The sequence below is a fragment of the Petaurus breviceps genome, unplaced genomic scaffold, assembly GCF_028583685.1.
Source record: "Petaurus breviceps papuanus isolate PSGF00001 unplaced genomic scaffold, PetGlider_PUasm1.0 577, whole genome shotgun sequence".
Lineage (NCBI taxonomy): Eukaryota > Metazoa > Chordata > Mammalia > Diprotodontia > Petauridae > Petaurus > Petaurus breviceps.
This window is the reverse complement of record NW_027186389.1, coordinates 920,558-931,443: the sequence shown is the minus strand read 5'-3', so window position 1 is coordinate 931,443 and position 10,886 is coordinate 920,558. Positions and strand designations below refer to the sequence as shown.

Sequence of the window (10,886 nt, the reverse complement as noted above, 5' to 3'; positions counted from 1 at the left end):
CCCCCTGTGCCTCCCTGCAGACAGAGCGCGCCTACCAGAAGCAGCCGACCATTTTCCAGAACAAGAAGCGGGTGCTGCTGGGGGACACGGCCAAGGAGAAGCTGCCCCGCTACTACAAGAACATCGGGCTGGGCTTCAAGACCCCCAAGGAGGTGTGTCCCCACCCCCTCCCTGCGCTCTGTCCCACCCCTCTTTCCCTGCGCTCTGGCCCCCCACCCCTCACCTTTCCTCTCCCCCCAGGCCATCGAGGGCACCTACATCGACAAGAAGTGCCCCTTCACGGGCAACGTCTCCATCAGAGGCAGGATCCTGTCTGGTGAGTCAGTGACCCGTGGGAGGGGCCGCCGGGGCCCCGCCAGTCCCCCCAGCCACTCCTCACTCTTACCTCCTCTGGCCAGGTGTGGTGACCAAGATGAAGATGCAGAGGACCATCGTCATCCGCCGCGACTACCTGCATTACATCCGCAAGTACAACCGCTTTGAGAAGCGCCACAAGAACATGTCTGTGCATCTCTCGCCATGCTTTCGGTGAGACCGGGTCCCACGCTCAGCCCCGGCCGTGGGGGTGACCCCGGGAGGCAGGCTGGGGGGCAGGGCCCCTCCGTGGCCTCACACACAGATGGGGGGGGGAAGCCGGAAAGCTTGCCAAGCTTGTACAAAAGCATGGAAGGCCAGAGAGAAAAGGGACTGGTCCAGGGTCACCAGGCACCTGGAAAACGGGAGGTGGAGAAGAAAGCAGGCGCTTTTGCTCTGCTGGGCCCTCGGGGAGCGCTGGACGGAACTGTCTCTCCTTGTGTTCTAAGGCAGGCGGGCCCTGAAGGATGCAGCCAGCCAGTGTCTGGGCCCCCTGGACCAACAGCTGAGTGTACTGGGTTCTAATCCAGCTCTCACAAGGTCCTTTCCTGGATCTTGATTTGCTCTGTGTGTGTTCTAGGAAAGGAGTCTGGGCCCAGGGAGCCCCCTTTCTCTCCTTTAGCCCCAGTTTTCCCTTGCATTGTGATGGGGGTCAGGGGCGGTGCAGCTGACCATCTGAGATCTTTGTCCCCAGAGACGTCCAGATAGGAGACATTGTGACAGTGGGTGAGTGTAGGCCCCTCAGCAAGACCGTGAGATTCAACGTGCTGAAGGTCACCAAGGCAGCCGGCACCAAGAAGCAGTTCCAAAAGTTCTGAGCCTCGCTCTACGCCAGTGGGGGGAGGGTGTGGCTGCTGGCCCTGGCATGTCTGCTGCCAAGGCCAGGACAGATGGCTACGCTAATAAAGGCATCCTTCTCCCAAACTCTGTGTGCTGTGTGTGACCCCTGCCTCACTGGAGCCCCATAGGAAAAGTGCCTCCCTGCCCCTCCTCAATGATTCTTGGGGCTCAGCGGAAGCCTGAGCCAGCCTCTGTGTCTGTGCCTGGCTTCCTGGCTCTGGGGTGCTTGGTGGGAACCCTGTGGGTGGCAAGGTATCCCCCAGGTTGCCTCTCACCTGGTTCTGCATTCCAGTCTCTTCATTTTGTAGATGCCAAGAAGCCCTGAGATATAATACTGAAGGACTGGGCTGATTCTCCTTGGCTCCCCCACTGCCCCACAGAGGAGGGCAGTGATGAAAGCCCTGGCTGGCTCCCACCAGAAACCCACCTCACCCAGGCATGGATGGGCCATTTTGGGCAGAAATGCTAACCTGGAGGTGCCAGAACAGCAATAGCATTGAGGGGTTGTCATCCTGGTCAAGCAGATCACACCCGGCTCCCCACCCCCCACAGCCCGTACCGGGTCTCTGAAGGACTCTGGTACGAGGGTTGGGAGAAGGGGCTCCGGGCCTGGCAGAGTCAGGCTGGGCTGCTGCTGATCCCTCTGGGGACCTTTAAACCAGCCCCCCACCAATCCGCTGCCACCCCCCCAAGGGTGGGGGTGTGGCAGGTTCCTGTTAGAGGAAACAGGGCCACATCAAAGCCTCCGGAGCAACAGGAAGTGCATCTGGCCTGCACCCCACCCTCCTACACCACCTCCCCAGAACGGTCCAGGATCCTGGGGTGGAGAAGAGACCGCACCCATCTGATCGGTTCTGTCACCTCAAGTGAGGGGCACCTGGTGGGCCTCCAAGAGTAGCAGTGCGACCCAGTCTGGAACATGGGTCCCCTTCCCCTGTGCTCAACCCACGGCCAAGGCTCTTCTGTCCCCAAAGGGCTTGGGGCTCCAAACACATTCAGTGCTGAGATTCAGATCCCCTATCTCTATCCCATCCATCCCATCCCCAAGCCTCTCTCCTGCCCCTCTAGCATAGACCTAGTGGGCCTCGTTGGGCTGTAGAAAGTAGGGATGGAACGTCCAGTTTGGGAAACTGGATGCTTCATAGAGTTCTGTATCCAGCCACCATCTCTCCTGGGCCTCAGCCCCTCATCAGGTGTCCAAATGGGAGTGGGTGGGACAGCCCTTGAGCCAGAGACCAGGGTTCAAATCCAGACTCAGGTACTAGCTTTCCCTCTGGCCAAGTCACCTCATATCAGCTTCAACTTCCTCATCTGTAACATGTGCATGATAATAATAGCTCCTACTTCCCCAAGGTATTTTGGAGGGTACAATGTGAGGGTTGCTGCTGTCCCAGCCTCCTCTGATCTGCCTGAGAGCTGTGACAGCCGGCCCTGGTTTGTGGCTGATCTGGGGCCTTGGCTGGCCTGCTGTGACCCTCAGAGGCCTCTACGGGGAGCCGAGCCCAGCCAGTTTTCATGTAGATAGTTCCAAGATGCTCTCCAGACTACCCAGTCACTAACAAGTGGTGAGAATCCCACTGTCCTTAATGCTACCCCGGGCCAAAGATGTTGGGGGCTCGATGCCAGTCAGAAGAGGAGCCCCAGCCTCATGGCTGGCCAGGCTTATCTTACCACTCACTTGCGGCTGATGACCCTCAGCACTGACCTCTCCATCACGTGGTTCACCCTCTGCCCTTTGGCCCAACAATTTCAGAAAGGGCAAACATTTTAACAAAAACTGCAATATAGTATGGCAGAAACTATCTAACACCATATACCAAAATCAAGTCTAAATGGGTGCATGATCTAGGTATAAATAAAGGTTGATACTGTAAGCAATCTGGGAAAACAAGGAATAGTTTACCTGTCAAATTTGTGGGAGGGAAAGACTATGACTAACCAAGAATTAGAGAGCATTATAAAATGCAAAATGGATAATTTTTATTACATTAAATTGAACCAAGATTAAGAAGGAGGTGGGAAATTGGGAAAGAATTTTTACAACCTATGACTCTGACAAAGGACTCATTTCTAAAATATACAGAGAATTGAGTCAAATCTATAAGAATACAAATCATTCCCCAATTGATAAATGGTCAAAGGATACGAACAGGCAGTTTTCAGAGAAAGAAATTAAAGATATAAGCACATGAAGAAATGCTCTAAATCACTATTGATTAGAGAAATGCAAATCAAAACAATTCTGGGGTACCACATCTCACCAGTCAGATTGGCTAAGATGACAAAACAGGAAAATGACAAATGCTGGAGAGGATGTGGGCAAATTGGAACACTAATGCATTGCTGGTGGAGTTGTGAACTGATCCAGCCTTTCTGGAGAGCAATCTGGAATTATGCCCAAAGAGCTATAAATAATTTCATACCCTTTGACCCAGCAAATACCACTTCTAGGGTTATATCCCAAAGAGATCATGGAAGTGGGAGAAAGACCCATATGTATAAAAATGTTTATAGCAGCTCTTTTTGTGGTAGCAAAGGATTGGAAATTAAGGGGGTGCCCATCAATTGCGGAATGGCTGAACAAGTTGTGGTATATGCATGTTATGGAATACTATTGTGGCATAAGAAATGAGGAGCAGACGGTCTTCATATTTCCCTGGAGAGGCTTATACGAACTGATGCTGAGTGAGAAGAGCAGAACCAGGAGAAATTTGTACACAATTACAGACACAACGTATGTGTGATGACCAACTTTGATAGACTGGACTCTTCTCAGCAATGCAGTGATATAAGTCAATCCCAAAAGACTCATGAAGGAGAGAAATGTGTGCATCCAGAGAAAGAACTAGAAAGAACTGAGTTTGAAACCAGATTGAAGCAAACTACCTGATTTTTTTCTTTTTCTTGTTTGGTTTTATGTCCTCTTTACCATTTTTCATTCCAGCTGGTACAATCCCTCTTTATAACCTGAGTAATGTCTAATGTGAAAGTATTTACAGATCCTATACTTGACTATATGCCACCATGGGAGGGGGGGGGGGGTGAGGGAGGGGGACAGAATGTGAAACTCAAGGAATTGTGGAATTGAATCTTGTAAACTAAAAGTAAACAAAAAAATTAATTTAAAAAATATTAAAAAAAAAAAAAAAAAAAAGGGCAAACATCAGTTCTACTACTGGCTGTGCAAGCTTGGCCGCATCACTGAAGGATTCTGGGCCTTGGTTTCCTGCTCCAAAGCTGAGATCAACCTGCCCTAAGGGAATTATTGGCAGAATCGTTGGAGAAGGGATTGGAAAGGGCAGAGATTGGAAGGGGTGGAGAAAAAATAAGGCTTTATGTGACATTGGAAGATCATGAAAATCAGTCCACCCCAAAGGCAAGCCACTCCTGGAGGAAATTCACTGCTGATGGAGCTGTAAATGAGTCCAGCTGAAACAAGCTGGAATTTGTCATCAAACACCATGATAGCATGCACTTATTAAGCATGTACAGTATGCCTGTCATTGTGGCTAAGGATTGGGCATACAGAGAAAAGAAGAAATCAGTCCCTGCCTTCCTTACAGTCTAAAGGGAGGGACAACATGTAGACAATTCCGTATGAACAAAGTCTAGGCAGACTCAGGGAAGGCACTGAGATTAAGGCCTGGGAAAGGCTTCCCCTGGAAGGTGAAACTGGCTGAGAAGAGAAGGAGATGAGAAAGGGGGAGTAACCCAGGCATGCATGGGGGGCAGGGGGGGGCAATAATAGTAATAGTACCTAACATTTATATAATGCTTACTATGTACCAGGCTCTATTCTAAGCACTTTACAATTATTTGGTCCCAGTGACAACATTTCAAGATACATGCTGTTATTATCCCCGTTTTATAGAAGAGGAAACTCAGGCAGACAGGAGTAAAGTGACTTGCCCAGGGTCATACAGCTAGTAAGGGCCTATGGCTGGATTTGAACTCTGGTCTTCCTGATTCCAGGTTCTATCCACTTCACATAACTGCCTCCAAATATGCTACAAATGGCTAAATTTCCCAAACCTTGGCCCTAGAGATTCTCAACTAGGCCTATCTCCCAAAACAGCTAAGGACAGAGAGGTCCTAGACTGCCCAGATATCCCTACCAGCAATGTTTGCAGTAGCAAAGAAACGAAAAGGAAGGGGGTGGCCAGTCAGATGGAAAGGCCAGAATGCATCGGCAGTCTACAAAGGCTACAGAATATCCTGCTCCATAAGAGACAATGACCGTGAAAAATTCAGAGAGCCCAGGAAGATAATGTCTTGTACCTGATAGAGAGGGGAGGAAGTCGAGCCAGAAAAATAGAATTCACAATGTTGCATGGAAAGTACCCAGAAAAACCAGAAAATAAATGGTGCATAAAGATAACCCCCAACCTTGGTTCCAAAGAAGAAGGAAGAGCTTGCAGAAGTGAGGGACTGTGGGTGTGGACGGAGGGTGTGGGTGGGTGTCACACTTGGAGGTCGGTTGGTTTTGTTCAACTACCTTTTTTTTTTTTGTTTTCCTCTTTTAATTTTTGCTACAAAGGGTAGCTCAATGGTTAGGGTAGAGGGGGAGGATGGTGAGGTTTAGAAATAAAGATGATATGAAAGCAAAGTACATGAATAATATTTTTTTAGGGAAAAAAAATTAGGAGGTTCCTGAAACGTCCTGTGAGTAGAGAAATGTGTAAGAACTTGGTAATTAATTGGATCTGGGTAGACGGGAGGAGTCCAGGACAGGTTCAGATTATGAACTTGGATGACTGGAAGTATGTGAGACCCTCAACAGAATTCAGGACGTTTGAAGGGGGGATGAGATTAGGAGAGGGGAAATGTCATGATCGCTGGTGAGTTTGAGATTTTTTATTTTTCCTTTGGTCTGACCTGTGATTTCATAGGTGTAGGGAGATTTCTCCGCTCTCCTAATGCTGATTATGGTGCGTGTGCCAACTTCTGGTTTTAGCAGTCTGTGGCTCTGAGAGTTTCCATGACATGCCTGAGTCACCCAGCCCCAGGCAGGGCTAAAGACCAACCTCCATTCCCCTCACAGCTGTGCTACTGAATTTCCAGGCTTTGCTACCATGGGGGTACTTTTGCCCTCCCCTCCCTTTCTGAGCTCTCTTCATGTTTTGTCTGCCCCCTTGAGGGCAGGGAATATTTTGTTGTTATTACTGTTGTTTTGTTTGCATTTGTACACCTAGCACTTAGCACAATGCCTGGCAATTGAGAAATGCTTGACTACCTACTGAAGATTTCTTCAAGGTCTTACTGGTAATAAGTGGCAGAGTCAGGATTTGAACCCACATCTTTTGCCTAGAGAATCAATGCTTTTTCTGCTACAATATACTGGTGGATTGATGGCCCAAGAGCTCCCAAATATGCATTGAGGGCAGAGGTACAGAGAATTAAATTGATATGTTCATATTCCCATGTTTCAGAGTGATATTCCATCTCCTTTCCTCTACATTAAATTGTGAATCCAGTCAGGTCACCCCAGGAACCCAAGGCAGTAGAAAGTGGAGTAAGCAGCCAATGAGTTACCAGGCAAGACTCCTTTGCAATGGAGATAATGTAGTCATTGAGAAAGCCCATAGAAACCCATGAGATGTTTGATGATCCCCCCAGGCTGGTGGCTTGAGTGCAACTTTACTCCCTTGCTGGATAATCAAGTGACAGGCTGCCTCTCAGGTTCAGAAAGGATCCAGGTGTGGGCTGTTAATGTTTCTGCAACAATGCCAAGTACATCCATAACTCACACTCTACCTTCACAGTTTTAATAGTGTAAGTGAAAGCCATATAGCTAACGACACAGGGGCAGCTAGGTGGTGCAGGGGATAGAGTGCCTGCCCTGAAGATTCATCTTCCTGAATTCAAATACTTACTAGCTCTGTGATCCTGGGCAAGTCACTTCCCTCTGTTTGTCTCAGTTCCTTATCTGTAAAATGAACTGGAAAAGCAAATGGTAAACCATTCCAGTATCTTTGCCAAGAAAATTCCAAATTGGGTCACAAAGAGTTGGACTCAACTGAACGATAGCAACAATTCAGATTCTGCTTTAGAGTCAGTTATTGATTTGCAAACAACAGGGGATGTCTTCTACTCTCTAGGGCAGTTGGAGTCTGTGGGTACTGAATGGTGCATACATTAACAGATTGATTCTTTCTGTGTCAGTTTTGCTGAACAGTTTTCCTTTGTCACAAGGTGGGGGGAGGGTTGAGGGTAGAGTGTCCACTGAGGGGAGAGAAATCAAGAAATGATTGTGTCATAAAACCCCAAAATCAAGTGAAGAAGCATTTAGGCTGATCATCATTTAATATCATCTGACCCCCAATAAGGGCCAGGGCCTGAACTAATCAACCAGAAGAAGAGCCTAGATCTAACAGCTTCCTTGTTCCCTGAGTGAACTCAGAGAATCCCTCTTCCTACATCAACAAAGCCAGATGGGGCTGACTTTGTGGCCATTAAGGATGAGACCTTTTATCTGTCTTTCTATCTATCTATCTATCTATCTATCTATCTATCTGTCTGTCTGTCTGTCTGTCTGTCTGTCTGTCTGTCTATCTATCTGTCATCTATCTGTCTGTCTGTCTATCTGTCTGTCTATCTATCTGTCTGTCTGTCTATCTATCTATCTATCATCTGTCTGTCTATCTATCTGTCTGTCTGTCTGTCTATCTATCTATCTATCATCTGTCTGTCTGTCTGTCTGTCTATCTATCTATGGATATATTGTAACTGATTTCTAGTGATATATTTAAGGACAAGGGAAAGAAAAGATACTGAGTAAATTTTTAAAGGCCTGGTAGACTTTGTTCATTTTGATAAGGCTAATTTAATTGGGTATGTTCTTTTGGGTTTATAGAAACTGTCTCCTTTCTACTACAAACACCTTTTTGACTAAGGAACTCTGTGATATCTAGGAATTCTATAATAACTAGAAATTTAGTTTGTTATAATGCCTTGGGAATTTCTGTTACTTTAGGATATTTCACACCAATTTAGTTTAATGATTTCCAATTTTGCTTTTTTTTTTTTTGGAGGGGGGAAGGCAGGGCAATTGGGCTTAAGTGACTTGCCCAAGGAATGAATTCCAATTTTAAAAGTTTATTTTTGCTTTAAGGAGGAAGAAAGAGATGTCTATTATTTTAAAACTTTCTGGGGTGGCTAGGTGGTGCAGTGAATAAAGCACCAGCCCTGGAGACAGGAGGACCTGAGTTCAAATCTGGCCTCAGACACTAAACACAAAAACTAGCCTTGGGCAAGTTACTTAACCCCAATTGTCTTGCCTTCCCCCCTTCAAAAAAATTTTTAAAAACCCCAAATTTTCCGACTAATGTTCTTCATAAAAGTTTAGCAACTATTTCTCTTAATGTCAGTATAAATTTTAAACTTTTTAAAGAAGGGGAAATATTTTTAGAAGAAATGTTTTGAAAAATCTTGAGTGATTTTTTTTAGGCCTACTAATTTTTAATGTAGTGAGCTGTAAAGCAGAAGAGATAATTGCTGTTTTGATCTGAATTTGTAGTCATTCCATGGCCTAAGCAAGAGTTAAATTAATGCTTGAATTGATTGTATGTATACAACCTTGGACACTGCCAAGGTAGGATCTGCTTAACTATTTCCCAATTTTGCTATTTCCTTTCTGAAAAGGAAAACTCCTCACCTGATCACTTGTAAGCCCTGCTTTCAGCACCTAGTGGCTACATGATTGCCTGTCAGAGATGACTCATACCTGGAATGAAACAGAGCTAAGGAAGTTCTTTCCTTCTGTGAAGATACATGACATGGCCCCTCTTTTTCTCTTATAGAAAATTTCTATAATCAAGAAGTTCTGCAAGTACAATACTAAATCTATTAAATAATAAATGGAAATTGGAACATCTCTGAGTGATTACAATAGGGTGCAAGAATGAATAGCTTACAATTATAACCTATATTCATGGCCAAATAAAAATAATATAGAGATAACATCCTCCAAAGGAGGAAATGATTAAACAAAGAAATAAGACAAAGATGTAATGTGATAGATATCTAATTAAATAGGATGGTAAAATTTTGAGAAAAGCAATAGCATCATGCTGATCCCTCTAAGAATTATATACAGATATATATGATTGGCTTCCAAAATTTATCATGTTTTGGTAAAAAAAATCTCAAATTTGGATTTTTGCATAAAAGTACAAGATAGTAGTAAAAGTGAAATTATTTCTCCTTTATTAAAGTATCTATCTAATAATTTTAAAAGATAGATGAGTTCATTTTATGATTGAACCCTCACATTTTAAAAGATTCTTATACCAGGGACAGGCTTTAGGTTAGGACAGAGGCAGCAGATGATATATAAACTGAAATTCTCTGAAGTTCCAAAAATGGAGAACTAAATTTAAGTGATTGTACTGATTTATACCAAGTCAGAATTATCTTGGAACTTGTAGACCTGAACCAGAGAAGCAGAACTCCTTTTTTGAACTGTCCTAAGAATAAAATGTATTATCAGCGAAAGGACATCTAGGGACCAGATAACTACACAAGACATCTGGGATTCAAAAAGTGCTGCTTAAATGGACATTCGGAATAGGTCGCTGGGATATAAGGAATTTAATGTCAGTTAACACAGTTAATAATTATTGCACTGATTTATATGATTCGTGTTTAAGTTTTCTTGGCTATCTTGGTGACACGCAAATCTTCCTCCTCAAAACTAGTCTATTGGGAGTCATCTAAGTAGTTTGGTCTATACCTGACTTAATGTAATTATGCAATTCTGTGAATGGTGAGAAAAACTTTATTGTAGTATTTGAACCTAGCCCTGCATGGCTGGGAAACTGAACCATTTTTCTGTGTCTGTAGCCATGTAGCTATGTCAACTATCAAATCAAATGTCTTCTGGGAGCCCTGTCAGGTCTGTCTGACTATCCCCCTTAGCTGCCAACCTGTGGATATGGACTCCTGGATCCATGTGTCACATCTAAAGTTTGCCCCTGCTCCAGAGCGGACCTCTGAGCCCGTAGGAGACCTTGCCCTCCAGTTTTGAAGGGGCCTGAAAAAGATGACATCAGACACAGACAGCTTTCCCAAGAGTTCAGACCAGACCTGCACAAAGAACAGCTCCCTCCCCACCTGAGCCCTTTACGTGCGCAAGACTGGTTTGGTAGCTTCAGCTTATTTTCACTAGGTTGCTCTGCATTCCCATTGTTCTCCCTACCTTGGTCCCCTCCTGCAGCCTGCTCCTTTGCCTTGCTTTCAGTTGTCCTGCCCAGCTCTGGGGAAGTCCAACCACAGGGAGAAAGCAAGTCTTCCCGCCTCCTCACTCATCCCACGAGGCAGACTCTACCTGACAAACAATTCGACCTTACCTTTAGTCGCCCCTATCTCAGGAAGTGGTTGGGAAAAAAAAACCAGATGGACCTAGATAAGACCATCTTCCCTGAGGAAGAGAGAGGTTTTCCAAGGCTTTCCTGGGTCTGCAGGCGAAGCCTTCCAGCTTGCCTTTGACCAAAAGGAGGAAATGATAATCATTGAATATCAGTTTTGTGGACCGATAAGGGCCAGAACCCGAGCCAGAGAAGAGCCCGGACCCAACAGCTTCTTTGTTCTCTGAGTAAACTCAGAGAATCCCTCTTCCTATGGCAACAAGGCCAGATGGGGCTGACTATGGCCGTCAAGGATGAGACCCTTCACTGGAGACACTGCCTTGAGTA

General features: G+C 45.6%; 1 protein-coding gene across 1 annotated transcript in view; it reads left to right on the top strand.

The window, feature by feature from the left end:
- The window catches only part of RPS11 (ribosomal protein S11), a 6,638-nt gene extending 5,360 nt beyond the window's left edge, over positions 1 to 1,278 (top strand). Inside the window, exons 2-5 of the mRNA XM_069103343.1 lie at positions 21 to 152; positions 241 to 316; positions 399 to 528; positions 1,049 to 1,278. Of these exons, the coding sequence (XP_068959444.1) occupies positions 21 to 152; positions 241 to 316; positions 399 to 528; positions 1,049 to 1,172 (462 nt within the window). The 3' untranslated portion in view covers positions 1,173 to 1,278. The remainder of the gene's footprint in view (positions 1 to 20; positions 153 to 240; positions 317 to 398; positions 529 to 1,048) is intronic.
- The last annotated feature ends 9,608 nt before the right edge of the window (positions 1,279 to 10,886 follow it).